We start from the raw sequence: 20,375 nt of genomic DNA on the forward strand, positions 1-20,375 counted from the left end.
GCCCAAGGTCTCGCGCGGCGCCCGCGCACGCAGCGGATCGGTGGCTCGGAGCGATGACGTACTAGGGGCGGAAAACGCGGTAAACCCAGGCGGCCCCGAGGAGAGGGCACTTCCGCCCGGCTTTCCACTGGTTTAAGGCAGCACCTCGGTAGCACTCGTCCACTTTCCGGGGGTGTGAAGGGCGGAAGTCTCCTTCACTTCCGCCCTTTCGGGGGCGGTGCTTACCACAGGGCTCCTCGCTGCACTTCCGGGAGGCAAGGCAGCTGTGGTGGCTCCAAGATGATGGAGAGGGAGAGACTAGGTGAGGGGGAGGAGGTGGAAAAAAAGGAACAGATAGGAATTAACCATTGACTCCTGACCTCTGATCTTTCTCTCGCAGTGCTACCTTCCTCAGATCCCCTGGACCTGCCTCTTCGGGCTGTGGAGCTGGGTTGCAGTGGGCGCTGGGAGCTAGTGAATGTTCCTGGGGCTCCGGAGAGCACCGTGAGTGACTTTTGACCCTAATCTTTGACCCGCATTGAGCTTAAAACCTTACAGTACCATCTAGCATGACCCACTTTTCTCTCTGGACAGCTGTCATCCGGGTGCAGGACAGGCTCCAGGCTAGGGGACCTGCTGTGGGTCAGAGCCCCTGTGAGGACGAGCAGGGAGCATCGACAATACGTTGGCCCCAAGAACTACTCTTGCAAATGTTGTTTTATCTCATTGGTAGCTGAGATGCTAGCCTTTGAGTCCCTGACTCTTCGTTTTTAGACCTGGGACCCTTTTTCCTAAAGTTAGTGGTTCTCAAATTTAAGTGTGCCTCATGATTAGCGGGGGAGCTTTTTTAAAATACAAGTTCTTAGGTCCAGTCCCAGATTCTGAAATCTGAAATCTGTATTATTAACCAGCGCCTGCAGGTCGTTTGTCCTGTAAAGTGTTACTGCTTTTGGAAAATATTGTTTCACTTTCATTGTCTTAGTCTCTCTGGGACAGCTACCGTTTCTGATCTAAACATGAGGCCCATGACTTTCTCTCATCTTGCTCTTTTGCCAGCTTCCCCACAGCCTCCTTCCCTGTGCCCTAGATCTGCAGCAAGAAGCGGAGCAATTGTTTCTGTCATCTCCAGCCTGGCTGCCTCTGCATGACCTGGAGCACTCAGCCCGGTGAGGGGTCTGGAGGGGCTTGGACGAGGGAGATGGGTCCTTGAAGGAAGCTGAGACAGAGGAGAAAGAAGATTTGAAAATTGCTTCCTTCTCTCCAGAAAATGTCAAAGGAAGATGGATCCCTGGGCTCTCCTTGCTCTGGTGGGGGCCCCAGTCCCCTCTGACCTACAGGCTCAAAGACACCCAACCACAGGCCACATACTGGGCTACAAGGAGGTAAGAGATCAGGGGCCACGTGAAGCAGTGTTGGGAAAAGGAAGGTCAGAGGGAAGCTCAACCTCATTGGGGCTCTGACCTCTTGCCTTAGGTCCTGCTGGAGAATACAGACCTGTCAGCCACTACCTCCTTATCTCTTCGCCGGCCCCCAGGGCCCATCTCCCAGCCCCTGTGGGGGAATCCAACACAATATCCTTTCTGGCCAGGTGACTCTTGTGGAAATGAGATTGTATGGGAGGGAGCTCTCAGTCTCCAGGGAAGGGTTCCCCTGTCACCCGTCATGAGTCCTTATGTGTCCGACCTCTCCCCAGGTGGAATGGATGAGCCCACCATAACAGATCTGAGCACTCAGGTGGAAGCTGAGGAGGAGATAGACTTTGAGAGAGGTGAGGTGGTGCCAGGATGGACCATTGGGAGGCAGGGCTCCAAGTCTGGGCCCTGAGGATGACGGGCCCAGACCCATCACTGGGCTGCTGCTAGTCCTTTCCTGCCTTTGAGCAAATTAGGAAAAGGTCCCTCTTCCATTACAACTTTTACTGTTATTTGTTGGAAAATTATTACAACTGTCCTCAGCTACAAAACCTTTGTTGTGAATGGTTTCCTTTAGGTTTATATGACGTATGACTTGTACAGTAGCGTGCAGTGGTCCTGACTTTCTCTGTCTCCATTCTCCAGATCTTCTTACTATTCCACCTGGCTTCAAGAAAGGTGTGGACTTTGCACCAAAGGGTGAGTTTTGGGATGGGGGCATAGGAGAAGTGGTGCCCTTCTCCTGTGGAACAGAGATGGACATGACTGGCTCTCCCATTTTGCCTTGCTCCTCAGATCACCCAGCTCCAGCTCCTGGGTTGCTCAGCCTCAGCCACCTGCTAGAGCCCCTGGATCTGGGTGGGGGTGATGAAGATGAGAAGGAGGCAATGGAACAGCCAGAAGGTACCAGAGGGGACACTGTTTCGGCCTCTCCCTGTAGTGTTCCCTTGGCCCGAGCAAACAGCTTGGAGGACCTAGTGCTGAAGGTTGGTGCTTCTGGGTGGTCTCCTCTGTCTCAGCTACCCTCGCCAGGGTAGGCTGGCTTCGTTGGATCTAAGGGGAAGACCAGAGCATCTTTTGGGAGGAGTGGTAATGGAGAGCTTTCTGGTTATATCTTTATCACCCCTACTCCTTACTTTTCCAGGAAGCGTCCACAGTTACATCCCCCCTAGAGCCCCCCAAAACTCTTTCTCAGGAGCAGTGGGCCATTCCTGTGGATGTCACCACCCCCGTTGGTGATTTCTACTGCCTCATTCCCCAGCCAGCCTTCCAGGTAGTGTGACCCAGTCCTCACAGGCTCCCTACCTCCTCCCAGCCCACTGCCTTGTCTCATCTTCTCACCAGAGGCCAGGTGCATTCCAGGTGGTCTTGGACCTCAGTCCCAGCCTTGCCTCAATTTGGCGTTCTCCCTACTGCCCTGCAAGCCCCATGAAGAGGTAGGAAGTCCCCTCTCCCCTCCGTTCATTAGTCTCCATCCGTTTCTCTCCCCCACAGTGGCCATTTGAGCCTGATGTATTTCAGAAACAGGCCATCCTGCACTTGGAACGGCACGACTCAGTTTTTGTGGCGGCTCACACATCCGCAGGGAAGACAGTTGTGGCTGAATATGCCATTGCCCTTGCCCAGAAGCACATGACGCGGTACAGCCTTTCCCTTCATCAGCCATCCCTGCTTTCTCCTACATCCTTTCTAAATCTCATCTCTTCCCGTGTCTTTATTTCATCTTTTAGTTGGGAGGTTTGGGGGAGGGACTGAGACAGGGGCCCAGGAAGAAATGAGAAGGTGTGCGGAGAGAGTTTAGAAGAACGACCTGCATGAATTTAGTTCAGGAAGAGGTTGTGGGACAGAATTTTTCAGGGGTCATAGTCATGAAGGAGAATGAGGGCAGTTTGGGTGAAGAAGGGGGGCACTTGAGCTCTGTGGCATGCTGCTAGGAGGGCTCAGGGTGGGAGAGGAGGTGCTGGCCACAGTCTGTAGGGAGAGACTGGCTCACTTCACACCCTCTTCTCAGCACCATCTACACTTCGCCTATCAAGGCCCTGAGTAACCAGAAGTTCCGAGACTTCCGAAACACTTTTGGGGACGTGGGGCTGCTCACTGGGGATGTACAGCTGCACTCAGAGGCCTCCTGCCTCATCATGACAACAGAGATCCTTCGGTGAGAGATGGGCACTCAACACGGGTGGATTTTTGGTCAGGAAGGTGAGGCAGTTCTGGAGAGCATGTTGGCTAAGTTGGTGGAGACAGGACCACTGGGGAGTCAGCCTTGTCTCTTCTCCTCAGCTCCATGCTGTACAGTGGCTCAGATGTCATCCGGGACCTGGAGTGGGTCATCTTTGATGAGGTTCACTATATCAACGATGCTGAGGTAAGGGGCATGAGCATGGGGCCCTGGACCCAGGAATCCTTTCCTGTGGGACTAGTTCAGCAGCTCCCTCCTCCACACACCTGAAAGCGTACTGCCTTCTTTGCCCTCCATGGGAGCCTAGAAGCTGAAGGGCAGCCCCTCTGAGCCACCCATGACTTGTCTCCCCTCTCTGTGCCCAGCGTGGGGTCGTGTGGGAGGAGGTGCTCATCATGCTCCCTGAACATGTCTCTGTCATCCTTCTGAGTGCCACTGTTCCCAACGCCCTTGAATTTGCTGACTGGATAGGGTGAGATGTGCCTCCTGGGGTGCTCGGGTGAAAGAGGCTGTAGTCTTCCTTGGTTGGGTTTGGGGAGTGAAGGCTGCCACAGCAGGAAGAGTGGTCAAACCTTGGGGGCGGGAGGAGGAAAGGGTGGCACTGGGGAACATGGCCCACTCAGGCCTAGACCACTTTGCATGCCGAGAGGTACCATGACAGGGACAGCTTTCCAATCTGGCTCTCAGAAAAGACTGGGTGAGGCCAGAAGCAGGAAGGTGGGTGGGGATGTGGATTGTTCCTTCCTACACTCCCATCCCTGACCTACTGTTTCCTTCCCACTCAGACGACTGAAGCGTCGCCAGATCTACGTGATCAGCACTGTTGCCCGCCCCGTCCCCCTGGAGCATTATCTCTTTACGGGGAACAGTCCCAAGACTCAGGGTGAACTCTTCCTGTTGCTGGACTCCCAAGGTGCCTTCCACACAAAGGGGTAAGCTGGAGATGAAAGGGGAGAACCAGGGCTAGGCGTGGCTGGGTGTGACTGTGACAGCCACCTTCTGTGTACTCCAGGTACTATGCAGCTGTGGAGGCCAAGAAGGAGAGGATGAGCAAACATGCCCAGACCTTTGGGGCCAAGCAGCCCACACATCAGGGGGGGCCGGCACAGGTGAGAATGAGTAGGTGTTGTACCCGTCATCACCTGTGTCTTCCCTCACCCCCCAGGGGATTGCACTTGAGCTTTGAACATTGCACAGCTTGACACTCCTTGACCTGCAGCCACATTGGCCCCCGCTGGTTCAGGAACTCCATGTCTGTCTGTTTGCCCTTCCCTAGGACCGAGGTGTGTACCTGTCCCTCCTGGCCTCCCTCCGCAACCGTGCGCAGCTGCCTGTGGTGGTGTTTACCTTCTCCCGGGGCCGATGTGATGAGCAGGCTTCAGGCCTCACCTCCCTTGACCTCACCACAAGTTCAGAGAAGAGCGAGATTCACCTTTTTCTGCAGCGCTGCCTTGCTCGTCTCCGTGGCTCTGATCGCCAGCTGCCCCAGGTATGGAGGGGGCACTTGGAAACTGGTGGGAGTGTGTGCTGCACTCCATGACCCTACTGCTGACCACGGGCCTCTTGGCTACTTGCAGGTCCTGCACATGTCAGAGCTCCTGCACCGAGGCCTGGGCGTGCACCACAGTGGCATCCTGCCCATCCTCAAAGAGATCGTGGAGATGCTTTTCAGCCGTGGCCTGGTCAAGGTGCACACGCCGCCCCACTATTTCCTCACTGCGAGATCTTCTGCAAAATTACTTAGTTTCCCTGATATGTGTTCTCATCTTAAAATGGGGATGCATTCAGAAGAGAAACCTAAAAAGCTAGCAAGCACATAAGTTATCAAAAAAATGCAAATTGAAATACTCATAAGACTTTATAGTGATTACACTGATAAGACTTAGGAAACTGGCTAATGCCAAGTGTTGCCAAAGTCATAGGAGACTACAGACAGACCTTGGAGATACTGTGGGTTTGGTTCCAGACCACCACAATAAATATCGCAATATAGTAAGTTTTTGGTTTTTGAGTACATATAAAAGTTATGTGTACATTGTACTATACTCTGTTCAAAGTGTACATTAGGATTACATCTAAACACAATATGCATACTTTAATTAAAGAATACTGTTAAAAAATGCTCACCATCTGCTCAGCCTTTGGTGAATTGTAATCGTTTTGCTGGTGGAGGGTCTGGCCTCCATGTTGATTAAAATGCAGTATGTGAAATGCAGTAAAACGAGGTCTGCCTGTATAGGATTATAGGAACTCTCGTACAGTGGTGGCCAGTCTGGAGTGTACCTCAGTGTTCTTTAGTTAAGAATAACATACTCTTTGATCCTCAATTCCATTTCTGAATATAAACCACAAAGAAGTTCTCGCCCTGGTCCATGATGCAATATGTCCACTCTTCCTTTGTTCGGCTGTAGTCTTATGGCAGGGTGTTGGTGGTGGTCGTGAGGTGTCCTTCACTGGGAGAGCTGGTAGGTAACGGTAGAGCACGCGCCTCACAGAGTGTCCTGCCGTAGTTGGAAGCAAGGGATTAGGTATAACCACAGGAACATGGGTGCTGAAAACACTATGTGGAGGAAAAGAAATAAGGAAACAGAAGGGGATCTATATGACCTTTAATGTGAATTGCAAATTACACGCACACAAAACACGATGTGCAAGAAAATATTCACACAAAAAGATGCTCATTAAAGACATTGGATGACTGACGGTGGGGGTACGGAAGTGAGACATGGGGGTACAAAGAAATAAATAGGCAGCTAAATCAATAAAATGAGGAAAACGATAGTCCCCACTCCAAAGATTTGCCTGTAGAGTTAAATGGGCTTCTGCGAATTAACCACCTGGATCATGCCAGGTAGCCTTGTTACAGAGTAAGGTATGTTTGGTGTCTGTGTGTAGCCCCTTTGCTGATCTTCTCTTTCCTGTGTCCCAGGTCTTGTTTGCCACTGAGACCTTTGCCATGGGTGTTAATATGCCAGCCCGAACCGTGGTGTTTGACTCCATGCGCAAGCATGACGGCTCTACCTTCCGGGACCTGCTCCCTGGGGAGTACGTGCAGATGGCGGGTAGGGCGGGCCGGAGGGGCCTGGACCCCACAGGCACTGTTATCTTGCTCTGCAAGGGCCGAGTGCCCGAGATGGTGGACCTGCACCGAATGATGACGGTGAGCTGGATGGCATGAGGAAAGCCAGAGGGCCCCAGCTCTGGATACCCACTGGGTTCTCTCTATTCCAATCCTCTTCCCCTTTCCTTTCTTTCTACTTTTTTCTTTTGCCTGGAAGAAGCCATGGTAGAGTGAGCAAGTTCAAGAGTGAGACCCAGTCTCATCTCTAGCTTTCCCACTGTGAATACAGAGCTAGTAGGACCTTTGCAAATATGTTAACTTAGTTTTGCTCCCTTATTTTGCAGATGAGGTGAGCAGGTAGTTTGGGGTCCCATGGTTCCAGAGCTGGGACTGTCTGCTGGGGGTGGAGCCAGTCTGCAGAGGGCTGGCCGGGGAGCAGGGGGCCCATCCCGGTATCCCCCCTGCCCCCCCACCAGGGCAAGCCATCACAGTTGCAGTCTCAGTTCCGCCTCACATACACCATGATCCTCAACCTGCTGCGGGTGGATGCCCTCAGGGTGGAAGACATGATGAAGAGGAGTTTCTCTGAGTTTCCATCCCGCAAGGACAGCAAGGTGAGGGGTTAGGGTGACCAGTGTACCAGGCTGGATGTTGGACAAGGGAAGCGAGGGGGGAAGGGGTGGGCATGTAGAGGCTGGTGGGTTGCAGGTGGGGATGTGGCAGACTGAGCCTGGAGACTTATTTCACACCTGCCCCCACTTCTGCTCAGGCCCATGAAGAGGCTCTAGCTGAATTAACCAAGAAGCTGGGGGCCTTGGAGGAACCTGACCTGACTGGCCAACTGGTCGACCTACCCGACTATTACACCTGGGGAGAGGAATTGACAGAGACCCGGAGCCTGATCCAGGTGAACCAGTGTGTGTTGTTGGGGTGATGGAGGGAAGGAAGATAGGATGACACTCTGGATGCTCCTCAGTCTCCTCCCAGCATCCCTGACACTTCCTCTTTTATCCCTTTTGTGCATATTCCCATTCTTCAGCAACGTGTCTTAGAGTCTGTGAATGGGCTGAAATCTCTCTCAGCGGGAAGGGTGGTGGTTGTGAAGAATAAGGAGCATCACAATGCACTGGGTGTGATCCTGCAGGTGACACAAGGGGATGGGGCCCCAGAGGGAAGGGCAGGTTACACTCAGCGGTGCTTTCGTTTCCCTTCTTGCCTTCTTTTCCTTCCCATCACTTCATGCCCACCTCCTTACCCTCCTCCATGCGCCCTCCTCCCCCACCTGTCTGCTCTGATTGTTTGACTTGGTTACCAGTCTATACTGGTGGGCTCTGCATGGTTGCTCCATGATCCCTGCCTGAAGGGAGGGGATCTGGTCTCTAGCTTTGTTGTCTGCTCCTCACATCACCCTGTCCTGGCGCCCCCCCACTTCCCCTAGGTCTCCTCAAACTCTACCAGCAGATTATTCACAACCCTGGTCTTGTGTGATAAACCCACGTCTGAGGACCCACAGCAGAGGGGGTTGGCCTCCCCAGGTGTGCCCTACCCAGACGACCTTGTGGGATTCAAGCTGTTCCTGCCTGAAGGTGAGAGTGGGGCAGATGTCCAGGTTCCTAGCAGCAGCATAGGCAGGACACCTGGGTTCACGGTGAGGCCTGACCCTGATATTCCCTTTTCACAGGGCCCTGTGACCACACTGTGGCCAAGCTTCAGCCCAGAGATGTGGCCGCCATCACCACCAAAGTGCTCCGGGTGAATGGGGAGAAGATCTTGGAGGACTTCAGCAGGAGGCAGCAACTGAAATTTAAGTTAGATGCTGGGGAAACCGTTTTCCTGGAAGGGACTATATAATGGGGAGTGGGAGGTGTGTTTGGGGAATCTCCCCCAGCCTGAGGGGAGCTCTTATGGAAGAGAAGTCTCAGGACCTGCTCCTTCCTCAGGAAGGATCCTCCTGTTGCTGCCGTGACCGCTGCTGTCCAGGAGCTGCTGCGCCTGTCTCAGGCCCACCCAGCAGGACCCCCTACCCTTGACCCTGTCAACGACTTGCAGCTTAAGGATATGTTGGTGGTTGAGGGTGGGCTCCGTGCCCGGAAGCTGGAGGAACTGATCCGGGAGGCTCAGTGTGTGCACAGCCCCCGTTTTCCTGCGCAGGTAGGGCCTTAGAAGAAGCTTCAAAGCTGCTTCTCTCTGGTCCCCTTTAGGCTGCCCACCCCATCTCAGCCCTGGTCCTCAGGACCCTGTGGAGGAATGAGGGGAAGGCTAACTCACTCCTGCGTGTGGCTTTCCACAGTACCTGAAGCTGCGGGAGCGAATGCAGGTACAGAAGGAGATGGAGCGACTGCACTTCCTACTGTCAGACCAGTCGCTGCTGCTGCTCCCTGAGTACCACCAACGAGTAGAGGTGAGAGTGTTGGTAGGGGGAAGGGGGCTAGTGAGGGAGGACAGCCCCCAACACCCACCATCTTCCATCCAGGTGCTCCGAACCCTGGGTTATGTAGATGAGGCAGGCACGGTGAAGCTGGCAGGGCGGGTGGCTTGTGCCATGAGCAGCCATGAGCTGCTCCTCACTGAGCTCATGTTTGACAACGCGCTGAGTGCCCTGCGGCCAGAGGAGATTGCAGCCCTGCTCTCTGGCCTGGTCTGCCAGAGCCCTGGGGACATTGGAGAGCAGCTTCCAAGTACCCTCAAACAGGTATGGGGCGCCCACCCCACTCTCCCTCCCCTGGCTGCACATTGCCAATCTCCACTCCCAGGTTTCCCCAAGTGACCTCTCCACCCTGTGTTTCTAAGAGCTGGAATGGCTTCTTCCTTCATCTGAGCCTCCCTTATCCTGGAGCAGGAAGGCAGTTCTTAACCTGTCCTTCCCCATCTGCAGGGAGTGGAACGTGTCCGGGCTGTGGCCAAGCGGATTGGTGAGGTCCAGGTGGCCTGTGGCCTGAACCAGACAGTGGAGGAATTTGTAGGGGAGCTGAACTTTGGGCTTGTTGGAGTTGTGTATGAGTGGGCCCGGGGCATGGTAAGTAGCTGGGGATTGGGGTTTTGTGAACAGCTGGCTGGGGAGAGGCTGCCCAGGTTTATCAAATTCAGTCCCCACCTTGCTTCCCCCACAGCCCTTCTCCGAGTTGGCAGGGCTCTCAGGGACCCCTGAGGGCCTGGTGGTCCGCTGTATCCAGCGCCTGGCCGAGATGTGTCGGTCGTTGCGGGGGGCAGCCCGCCTGGTAGGTGAGCCTGTGTTAGGCGCCAAGATGGAGACAGCAGCTACCCTGCTACGGAGGGACATTGTCTTCGCAGCTAGCCTCTATACTCAGTGAATAATTCCCATGTAAAAAAATAATAATAAAACAGCAAATCTTCTGTGTGTACTTGAGGTGCTGGGCAGAGTAACTCAGCTCAGAGACACAACAGGGAGAACCACCTAGAAATATGCCTTTAACTGCACAAAGACAGGACCAGCCCCCCCGCCCCAAAGTATCAGTCCTTACGGGATGGTGTCTTGGGGGGCTGATGGAAAGTCCTGAGTCATGGCTTCCACATACCACGTGGGCAGGAAGGCATGGGGTGCATCTCGATGTACAGACACTGTGACTGGGCTGCCAGGCTCCCAGGAGAAGAGGTGGACGAGCCTGAGGAGAAGATGTAGTTGCCAACTGAGGGCTGGAGGCTGGGTTTCTGGGACCCAGCGGGGAAGGTTAGAGCTGAGTGCCTCACCTGGGGTCATCCTGGACAACTGTATTCTGGGCAAAGCTAAGGAAGGCAGCACAGAAGTTCATGCACACAGAGGGATTCCAGCCGTTGCGGTCATTCTGGAGAGGGCCAAGGAGGAGGCAGAGATGAGTGAGGGCAAGAATGGGAGGAGGGGAATGCACACGGCAGCCCTGGACACTAGACCCGTGGTCTTGGTTGGGGCTCTGGGTGGGTGCTCTGACACTGCTGCCTCACCCTGACGTGTTCGAACATCTGCATGGTGGGAAAGGTCTTGAGGGAACAGACGAAGCCCTCTGGGTTACGGAAGCCAGCCACAACATTTGGGACCCCCAGGAGGAACGACTGAGCCCACCATTTCAGAAGCTTGTGTCTGTAAGGAAAGATGTAGTGTCGGGGAAACCCCGCCTCCATCTCCCTCCTCTTCCTAAATCCCTTTTTCAGCTGTCAGTTCTAAGCTCTTGCCCTGCCTACCCCCTACTCCCCCCCTCCGCCCCCCGCCTGCCCTGAACCTGTAGAAACTCCTCCATTGGCCAGGGCTGCGCATCTCCTTGGAGGTCTTGAGCTCCACATAGCAGGTGGGGGGCTGTGGGGATGGGGCCTGGGGGTCTGTGCAGTCTACCTCCCCTGAGAAGAGCAGAGGGTGGTTTCCCAGGCGGCTGCGTAGCACAGAGCAGAAGGCCACATTGGTGTTAACCTCCCCAGAGGGGTCTGGGGAGCCTCCAGGTTTGTCTGTATGGGGAGAGAACCAGCAGCAGGGGTGGAGGCTCTGTCTCTGGGGAAGGGGAGGGGACTACAGAGCAGGGGCAACTCTCACCTGCACACATGTACTGCTCGAACTTGTACCCCATGTACATAAGTTCCCGAAGGAGGGGTGGTCGGGCAAGCCTCTGAGCCCGAGCAGCTGGTGTCTCTACCTCACTCAGGTACAGTGTCCCCTGGAACCTGGAGGCTGCCAGCTGCCAGCCCTCCTGGTGCTCATACGGTGTTGTCAGCAGTTTTGTCAGGTGCCCCCGCCATGTCACTATGGCCCCTGTCAACCAGCCGGGACCCCTGAGAGAGAGGGTTTAGAGGCACAGCCTGACAAAGCATTAGCACAGATGGCTCCCCCAAAGAACAGCCCAAGTTCCCTCAAAGGACTGAATGCCCTCCAGCTTTCCTAATTTTAGGGAGCAGGTGCAGGTCTCTCTATCTGCTTTCGTGCTGTGTTCTGCTCACCCTTCCAGCTGGCTTCGATGCTCCAAGAGCCAGCGCAGCAGGTGGTCCAGGCCTTCTCGGACCTCCTCATCCCGCGGCTGATATCGATCAGGGTATCCGTCTCTGAGGTCAAAGTTGGGGCACTGACCATTGATGGGGGGTGGGCTGTAGTAACGCAAGGCTTGGGCGTCTCCATGATACTGGCGTTGGGCATCCAGGGAGAAGCAGCCCATTTGGGAAGGGCGCCGGTAAAAAGGAAAAGGCCCAGAGTAGAGGGCCGGGTCTGTGGGCAGTGAGGGGGCTGGGCGAGGGAGTTTGTTCCGAGGTTCTGCTACTTCTACTTTCCCCGTTCCTCTCTTGTTCCCTCTGGGCTCCATGAGATCCTGAGAGGTGGAGGAACGTTACCTTTTTATAAAGGAGGCCTGGAGAATGAGGGCTCGGGGTCAGGATTAAGTGAATCTCCTGATCGCTAGGGTCTGGCCTTGAAACACGAAGGCTTCAGCCCCTCAAACGGAACCACCGCCAGGTTGCACCCATGGCCCTTCCCCTTGGTCCCCAAGACAATGAGGTTAGGAAGGGTGTTTGGACTCGGAAAAAGGATTTGGTTACTTTTAAGCCCGCCAAACTCAACTCCCACCTCCGCAGAGCTCTGACGTGTCGGCAGGTACACCCGAAGTGGAAGAGGGATGCCAAGGAGGTTTTCGGCTCTCGATGGCGCAATCACTCAGCGACAGTGGCGGGCAAACTCCGCACCAGGAAGTTGGTCACTATGCCGCCCCTCGCGCTCCGCGGCACTGCCAGGCTTCGGGGACGTGAGAGCTCCTGGGGGCAGCCGAGCAGCCCTGGCCGCGGAATCCGCATCGATACTGCTCTTCGCAGCCAAGGCCAGAGAAATGACGGGTGGAAGTGTCTTCCGTCGCCGTAGCGTCTAACTTACGCTCGGCCGACTGGTCTCGGAAGACGTCACTGCTCCGCGCCGGAAGTCTTTTCTTGATCTCTTCCTCAGCACCTTCCCCTTCTTTGGCCCTACAAGATCTCGGGACATGAGCCGAAAGAGGCAGCACCTGGCCCCGGAGACTTTGGGACTGAAGAGGCGGCGGGAACGAGAGCCGGCAGAGGCAGGTCCTTTGAGGGACGAGGCAGGTAACCATGGCAACCCTGGGGCGAGGCTCAGGACGTCAGCCCGAGCGGCTTCGCCTCCTCCTGTCTTGGATGTTGGGAGGACGGCGCCCGCGTGAGTGTATCCCTCGCCGTGGTTCGCGCAGTGACCAGGCCTCTTCGCCCAGGATCGGTGCGCGCGGCAGTCGCGGAGCTGGTGCGGCTGTTCCCGCGAGGCTTGTTCGAGGATGCGCTGCCGCCCATCGCCCTCAGGAGCCAGGTGTACAGCCTTGTGCCGGACCGGACGGCAGCCGACCGGCAGCTGGTGAGGGGCGTCGGAGCCACAGACCCGAGGCAGCACTCAGAGTCTCCTTCCGTCAGTCATCCTGCCATTCAGCAAGCCTAGGACTCTTTGGGCCAGGCACTGCGGTGCCAAGGAGAATGCTACAGACCCTGTTAAAGGACGCTCAGGCAGTAGGGAGCATGACATATCACGGATGTGGAAGAGCGAAGCTTTTGTGGAAACTGCGTCGTTGGGCATAGTTGGAGCCTTCAGCGCTGGCAGTGCAGGCAGACGTCAAAATACAACAGGCCTTGTGCATCAACGTTGTTTCCGCTTTGCACCAAAGACGATGAGCTTAGAGCATGTTAAACAGGAGAGGGAACGACGTGTTGCATGATCTGGAGGTAGTGAGATGAGGCAGGGAGATCAATTCAAAGAAACTGCCGCTGAGAACTGGTGAAGGCCTGAATTAGGGCAGTGTAGTAGGAGAAGGTTGCGCGAGGGATGTATGAAGTCGGAAGAGGGAGGAATCTAAGATAACTCTCAGATATTTTGGATGACAAACTGAGAGGTTGGTTGGTGGAGTGAATAGAGGAGCACATTGATTTGTTGGGCAGAAACGATGTTCTTAATTTTGTACACGTTGAGTTGGAGATGTTTGTGGAGCGTCCAAAGGCAAATGTGTAGTAGAAATTGGATGTGAAGGTTTGGAGAGAATTCTGGGCTTGTGATTTAGAATTGGAAATTATCAGGAAGTGAGAGGTGTTTCAAAGTCTGTGGATGTGGGTGAGATCCGGTAGGGAGAGTGAGTAGAGGGATGATTTTTAACCTTTTTACAAACTTCTACCTGTATCAGAATTATGTGGGCTGCTTCTTCAGAAGTACTCAGGCTAATGAATTAAGATCAGGAAGGAAGAGTGACTAGAAGGGTGATTTTTAACCTTTTTACAAACTTCAGTAGATAATGAAAGCAATGGCTCTCTTTACCAAAAAATGCGTACATGCCACATATATACAAGGTACATGTACAATTTTGTGGGGGGGGGGGGAGGTGTCTAACATATCCTGAGGCTCATGGTTAAGGACTTCAGGTTTACAGTGTAAGATAATAGGGCCAAATCCACATTGCTGGGGTATATCAATATTTTAAGTCAGTGTTTCTCAAAGTATGTCCCGAGTTCTATCTATGTCAGAATTATTTCGGCGGCTTCTTCAAAAATCCTCAGGCTAATGAATTAAGATCTCTTGGGGTGGGACCTGGTAATCTATATTTTGAACTACTGCCCCAAGTGATTCTTACTGTGCCTTAAAATTTGAGATCCACTGATGTAAGGGGAAAGCAGAGGAAGAGGAGTCTGTGAAAGAGGCTGAGAAGGAATGGCTAGAGTTAGGAGAACCCAGGAAGAGACCTATTGTGAAACTAGAGATTTTCAGCAAGGTAGAGTATTTGGCGACTTTAAATCCTGATTCAGGGCAATGGTCTGTAAAGAGGTCAAGAAAAGTATCCCAAATCTGTCCATTGGGTTTAGCAGGTAGAAGGTTAATATGGCAACCTGTCAGGAAGACGAGGGAAGAACAGGAAGAAGGCCCTGGCTGATGTGGCTCAGTGGATTGAGCGCCAGCCTGTGAACTTAAGGGTCACTGGTTCAGTTCCTAGTCAGAGTGCACGCCTGGGTTGTGGGCTGGGGCCCCGGTTCACCCCCAGTTGGGGGTGCATGAGAGGCAACCACACTCTGATTCTCCCTAGGAAGAACAAAAATGGGAAGATGGAGACCAGCTCCAATCTCTTGAGGAAGCGAGTCAGGTGGAATCACTCCTCATGTAGTATTTGTTGTTTCTAATCTAATCTACTGGTGTTAGCCTAAATTTTTAAAAAAAGTTTAAAAATTGGCACAAAAGAAAATATAAACGTGTACACACACAATTTAAAGAATGTTTACAAAGCATATACCCATCTAACCACCACTCAAGTTAGACTATAGAACATGCCAGCATCTCACATGAATCACTTTCTGATCAAAATGCCTTATGTCCTTGAAAGGTAACTACTGTCCTGACTGGTAGGACAATTGTTCCTTTTGTTTTCTTTATATTATCTATGTGTTTATTCATAAACAACGTAACTCAGTTTTACCCACTTTTGAACTTGCTATAAACAAGATCATACTGAGTGTATTTATTTATATCTTGTTTCATTAGATGAATATTTTTGAGATCCTTCCAAGTTGTCACATGTAGCTGTAGTTAGTTCATTTTCATAGATTTCCATTTTATGAAATCTATCCATTTTGTGCATTCCCGTGGAAGAAATTGTATTTTTCTAGGAATTTGTTGATTTCATCTGAATTTTCAAATTCACTGGCATAATTTTTGCAAGTTTGCAGTCTCTTTTTATTGTTTGTAGAACAAGAGGCTTCTCCCTTTTTCTTGGTCATTCTCACCAGTGGCTTATCAATGTTAATAGTCTTTCACTGTTAATAGCTTTCTTGCTCTCTTGCTTGCATGTTTTCTGTTTGATTAATTAACTGTTTCCCCTCCCTTAAGATCAGGTTTATTTTACTTTTTTTTTTTCATGAGTTTTTATCTTCTCTCTTTATCCTCACCTAAGGACATTTTTTCATTGCTTTTAGAGAGAGAGGGAGGGAGAGAGAGAAACACTGATGTGAGAGAGAAACATTGATTGGTTGCCTCCTGTATGCACCCAGACCAGGGATCTTAGGCACCCCAACTGGGGATCAAACCCACAACCCAGGTGTGTGCCCTGACTGGGAACTGAACCTGCAGCCCTTCAGTTATGGGATGACACTCCAACCAACCAAGCCACACTGGCCATGGCTATCCTTTCTCCCTCTCTCTTTTTTTCATTCTCACCTGAGGATTTTTTAAAAAAAATTTTTTAGAGAGAGAGGAGGGGTGGAGAGAAAGGGAGAGAAAAAGCCAGAGAAACATCAATGTGAGAGAGAAATATTGAGCGGTTGCCTCCAGTGTGCACCCCAACCAGGGATCGAATCCACAACATAGGTATGTGCCCTGTCTGGGAGTCGAACCCTCAACCTTTTGGTGTAGGGGACGATGCTCTAACCAACTGACCCACCCAGCCAGGGCTCTTCTCTCTTTTCTAATAGATAAATTCATGGCAGGCTGTAGTTTTCCACTAAGTATTGAGATTTTTCTATCTCCCAAGTTTTGGTATCTATTTTCACTATCATTCATTTCAAAATGTCTTCTAATACACTTAGTGATTTTTTTCTTTGATTCATTGGGTGATTAATAATGTATGTCTTAGTTTCTAAACATTTCCTTATTATTTTGTTGTTACTGATTTCTGGAATAAGTGATATTGTAGCCAGAGAATATATGATTTCAGTTGTTTGAAACTTATTGAGACTTCACTGTATGTGGTCAGTTTTGCTAAATATTGTATGTATATTTGAAAAGGATATATATTATTCAGTTATTAATGCCTTAGTAAGTGGTGTCACTATTGAAGTCTTCTGGTTCCTCACTGATTACTTTGTCTGTTGTTCTATGAGTTAATGAGAATTGGATTAATATAACTTTTGTGATTGTGGATGTGTTATACATTGGATCTTTGTATTTTTTAAGTCTCTTAGTCTCTCGTTTGCATTTTCAATCTTTCTGACTGTTTTTATTATAGACTGGTTAATTATTTTGATCTGTCTTACAGAGTAGTAGCTTTTTATTTAGCTATGTCTTAATTCATTAAACCCATCCATTGAGTCCTTAATTGTACTTGCCAGTTCTAGAATTTCTACTTGGATATTTTAAAAATATATCGCAATTTTTATAATTTCCTGCTGAAAAATTCTATCTTGGCTTTTATTTATTTCAGCATTATAAACATAGGGTTCTTTAAAAAAAATTATTTATTCATTTGAGAGAGAGAGAGGAACATCAGTTTGTTGTTCCACTTATGCATTCATTGTGCCCCGCCTGGAGTTTGAACTCGTAACCCTGGTGTGTCAGGATGATGCTCTAACCAACTAAGCTACCCAGCCTGGGCTTCAATAGTCTGTTTTTGATAATTCCCTGATAACATGTCTTTTGGAGTCTGTTTCTATTGTCTGCTTCTTTTGAATTTTGTTTCCTTTTGTGCCCAGTTATTTTTGACTGTGCGGGACAGATTTGCCTAAATCATCAGATATTTTCCACATCCCAATTACTTCTATGAATTTTTTTGTTCACTTATTATTTTGTGAGCTCTTTGATGCTCAATAATTTTAAAAATAATATTTTATCCAGCATTTTAATTAATTTTCAGCAGGTGGGTTGGTTCTTGCTGTATTCCTGGAAACAGTAGTTCTGATCGATTTTTATTTGTTTTAAACATTTTATCCTGCATTCCTCTCCACTTTCCTCTACCCCAAATCTAGACTGTGAATTCTTTAAGGGCAGGGCCTGTGTCTTAATCACTGTTTTGTCTTCATGTCTGGCATGTGATTGGTCTTAGAAAACGTGTACTGATAGTTTGACACTACAGATGAGGTGGGTGGGTGGGAGGGCGGGCAACCAATTGGAAAAGACTCTTTGGTGATTTGCCTGATTCTCTCCCTACAGCTTTCCCTTTACTTAGAGAAAAACTCCCCAATATGGGCTAGGTATCTAGTCTAGCAGAGCATCTTATCCTGACACTTTTCTTCTCATTCCCATCTTTCTGGAGACAGAAAGAACTTCAGGAACAGGGGGAGATCAGAGTCGTCCAGCTAGGCTTCGACCTGGATGCCCATGGGATTATTCTCACCGAGGACTACAGGACCAGAGTACGTGTGACTGTGTGTGTCATGGGGCATGGAGTGGGCAGGCAGGGAAACTGGGGAAAGGAAATAAAAAGAAGAGAGGCAGTTCCCCCACTCCACATCTCACAGAGGGCACAGGACTCTTGTAAGTAGTAACCTGAGGAAGAGAGGGAGGAGGAAGAGGAAAGGTATGAGAGGTAGAAAGAACTGAGCAGAAGGGAATCTGCTGCCTACCTGCAGTGAAATGTCCTGGGGAGGAGGTCACTGGAGGGTGGGGGAGGAGGCCACACCAGTCTCTCATACCTGGTTCCAGGTCCTCAAGGCCTGCAGTGGGCGATCATATGCTGGAGCTGTGCAGAAGTTTCTGGCTTCGGTGCTTCCAGCCTGTGGGGACCTTAGCTTCCAGCAGGACCAAATGATACAGACCTTTGGCTTCCGGGACACAGAGATCACGTGAGACTTGGGGACTTGGGGGACCAATCAAATCAGGCATCAGGCACCTCCCTGCCTGCCTCCCTCCCGTCCAGCCTTGTCCTTTTCCTTTTGCCGAAGCTGCCTAAAAGGTTTACCTTTTTTTTTTTTTTTTTTTAAGTTAAATGATCTAAATTTGTATTTCTCTCCCAAGATAGGGTGCCTGTGTTACCTGGGGCCTTGGAAAGACCCCTGGACTAAAATTCAGGCGATCTGGGTGGCTAATCAGATGCATCTAGAGGCCTGGCAGGGACCACAAATGCCTAACGTGAATCATGCTGATACTAAGAACATGAGTGGTAGGAGCTGAAGCACCCACTTTCAAAAGAACAGCAACCAGGCATGAGTGAGATAAAAATATCAGTGCAGGGTTTGTGCCTGGCTCAGGTTCTCTACTTTGTGACCCATGGTACATGTGAAGGCATTTTCTGAACTACTTCTCAGCAGATGTGGGGGGAGCTGTGGTGAAGTATGTGTGGTAGTCATGAAGTGGCAGGAGCCCAGAAAAAAGACCCTTATTTCTGGTGGGACTGAGGGTGTCAGGGATAGTGGTCAGGGAGGGCTTCCGAGAGTGGTTTTGGGGAATTAGTAGCAGGTAAAGAGAGTAGGGGAAGGGCAGTTGTGTAGGTGAACGGGATCAGAGAACTGCTGGGCGGGGGTCGGGGTATCTGTTATCCAGTCCCTTTGCCCAGTTGCCCATGTTTCTGGAGACAGAGTCCAAACAGCAGGCAGGGAGGGGAGAGGATTCTTGGAACCAAGGCCTAATCTCTCCTGGCTTCGCACCTGCTTAGGCAGCTGGTGAATGCTGGAATTCTCACTGTCCGAGACGCTGGGAGTTGGTGGCTGGCTGTGCCTGGAGCTGGGAGATTCATTAAGTATTTTGTTAAAGGTACCCTGTCTGTAGATCAAGCCCTCAGCCCCTCAAGAACACCTTTCACTGGCTTCTTGGCCTGCAGGCCTTACTCCCCACTCCTGTGCCGTCTCTCCTCCAGGGCGCCAGGCCGTCCTTGGCATGGTCCGGAAGGCCAAGTACCGGGAGCTACTCCTTTCGGAGCTCCTGGGCCGGCGGGCGCCTGCCTCGGTGAAACTCGGCCTTACCTACCACGTCCATGACCTCATTGGGGCCCAGCTGGTGGACTGGTGAGTCTTGCCTCCAGCCTCTGGCAGCTGACAGAGCAATGACCCAAAGTACAGCTGAATTTCCTCCCCACTCTTGCTGTCTTCACTAGGGAAGCCCAGCTCTTCTCTCCTGGGGAACCCAGGAACATCCCTGACCAAGTTCTGAGTCCCCCCCCCCCCCCCCCCCCGCCCCAGTCCTTGGGCCTGTGTGTCTGGACCTGCCGTGTCTTTTTCTTGTGCAGTGTATCCACCACATCTGGAACCCTTCTGCGCCTGCCAGAGACATGAGGAGTCTACTCATCATGGCAAACCTCCCCAGAGTGGATCCCAGGAGTGTTGCCCAGTGGTGGATGAGACAGGGTCACCTTGCGAAAGCTTGGGGCCAGAATGATCAGTGTTTGACTCGTGGGTGTGTAACGTTAGATGTGACTGCTGCTGTTGACCCGGGCTCTGAGCCAGTGGTGGGGTCTGGGCAGCGCTTCTCTGCCCTTCCATGGAACTGGAGTCAGAGAGCGTGCCAAGGCCATGGCTGCTGTGTTTCATGCAGCAAGGTGCTACTGTTACTGTCCTGGGCTGGGAAGGTGGGGTTTCCAAGGCGGCTAGTGAGGGAGGGCAGGGTTCTCTTCCCTATATGCTGTGTTGAAGCTGCCAAATAAAGTATTTCTGAGGGTGCTGTTTCCTGGGTGTCTTGTGTAATGCAATGTGCGCTCCTTGTTTGGGGGCAGAGGTAAAGCCACACTTGGGCCTAACCTATACCTCGTTGTTCAGAGAGGAAAAGGGGTGTTGAGGTCAGTTTTCCCTGTGGGATGGCAAGGGTGTGCCTGATCTAAACCACAGAATCTCTGTCAGGGCCTGCAAAAAGCAAAGGCCTAAAGCAGTTCAGTTTTTATGGGGGTTATAGTAAGAGACCAGGATCTTATCACCTTGTTTTGTTAGGGCCTTGACAGGGAGCCTTGTTTCTCCAACTGTGTGCTACGCCCACCTGTACTGAGCATGTTCACATACACACCCAGATATGCCCTGTAGGGGAGGTGCCCAGAGTACAGGGATGAGATGGGTTAACAGGGAGGGCATATCTCTGGGCCATGATTCCCTGATTCTCTCGGAGACCCAG

The 20,375-nt window shown here is 51.5% G+C and overlaps 3 protein-coding genes across 5 annotated transcripts; 2 read left to right on the plus strand and 1 right to left on the minus strand.

Annotated features, from left to right (window-relative positions):
• The first annotated feature begins 210 nt into the window (after window positions 1-210).
• On the plus strand, window positions 211-10,008 carry SKIC2 (SKI2 subunit of superkiller complex). 2 transcript variants are annotated; one of them, XM_054569137.1, is made up of 28 exons: window positions 211-301; window positions 380-483; window positions 1,036-1,145; window positions 1,244-1,361; window positions 1,453-1,567; window positions 1,673-1,747; window positions 2,037-2,090; window positions 2,187-2,377; window positions 2,536-2,664; window positions 2,886-3,031; window positions 3,403-3,549; window positions 3,675-3,759; window positions 3,939-4,045; window positions 4,359-4,505; window positions 4,586-4,682; window positions 4,850-5,062; window positions 5,151-5,261; window positions 6,503-6,733; window positions 7,111-7,248; window positions 7,404-7,541; window positions 7,674-7,778; window positions 8,073-8,220; window positions 8,316-8,442; window positions 8,575-8,785; window positions 8,925-9,035; window positions 9,108-9,326; window positions 9,510-9,650; window positions 9,745-10,008. In XM_054569137.1, exons 1-28 carry the CDS (start codon window positions 280-282, stop codon window positions 9,943-9,945), a joined length of 3,741 nt encoding a protein of 1,246 aa, XP_054425112.1. In that variant the 5' UTR covers window positions 211-279; the 3' UTR covers window positions 9,946-10,008. The 2 variants fall into 2 exon arrangements, with proteins under 2 accessions (XP_054425112.1, XP_054425113.1); XM_054569138.1 differs by lacking the exon at window positions 2,536-2,664 and adding an exon at window positions 2,736-2,827 and having other exon boundaries at window positions 2,187-2,294; window positions 2,913-3,031.
• On the minus strand, window positions 5,712-12,479 carry DXO (decapping exoribonuclease). Of its 2 annotated transcripts, XM_054569139.1 has the most exons (8): window positions 12,171-12,479; window positions 11,555-11,916; window positions 11,154-11,389; window positions 10,849-11,068; window positions 10,574-10,709; window positions 10,343-10,437; window positions 10,117-10,257; window positions 5,712-6,074 (listed from the first exon to the last, which is right to left on the minus strand). In XM_054569139.1, exons 2-8 carry the CDS (start codon window positions 11,908-11,910, stop codon window positions 5,987-5,989), a joined length of 1,272 nt encoding a protein of 423 aa, XP_054425114.1. In that variant the 5' UTR covers window positions 11,911-11,916; window positions 12,171-12,479; the 3' UTR covers window positions 5,712-5,986. The 2 variants fall into 2 exon arrangements, with proteins under 2 accessions (XP_054425114.1, XP_054425116.1); XM_054569141.1 differs by lacking the exon at window positions 12,171-12,479 and having other exon boundaries at window positions 11,555-12,164.
• Window positions 12,480-12,509: 30 nt separating this feature from the next.
• Window positions 12,510-19,927, plus strand: STK19 (serine/threonine kinase 19). Its single transcript, XM_054569142.1, has 7 exons — window positions 12,510-12,676; window positions 12,820-12,956; window positions 17,600-17,695; window positions 17,985-18,124; window positions 18,934-19,031; window positions 19,135-19,282; window positions 19,504-19,927. Exons 1-7 carry the CDS (start codon window positions 12,577-12,579, stop codon window positions 19,547-19,549), a joined length of 765 nt encoding a protein of 254 aa, XP_054425117.1. The 5' UTR covers window positions 12,510-12,576; the 3' UTR covers window positions 19,550-19,927.
• The last annotated feature ends 448 nt before the right edge of the window (window positions 19,928-20,375 follow it).

The sequence above is a fragment of the Pteronotus mesoamericanus genome, unplaced genomic scaffold (assembly GCF_021234165.1).
Source record: "Pteronotus mesoamericanus isolate MK-2021 breed Mesoamerican mustached bat unplaced genomic scaffold, CSHL_Meso_final contig_20, whole genome shotgun sequence".
In the NCBI taxonomy this organism is placed as follows: Eukaryota; Metazoa; Chordata; class Mammalia; order Chiroptera; family Mormoopidae; genus Pteronotus; species Pteronotus mesoamericanus.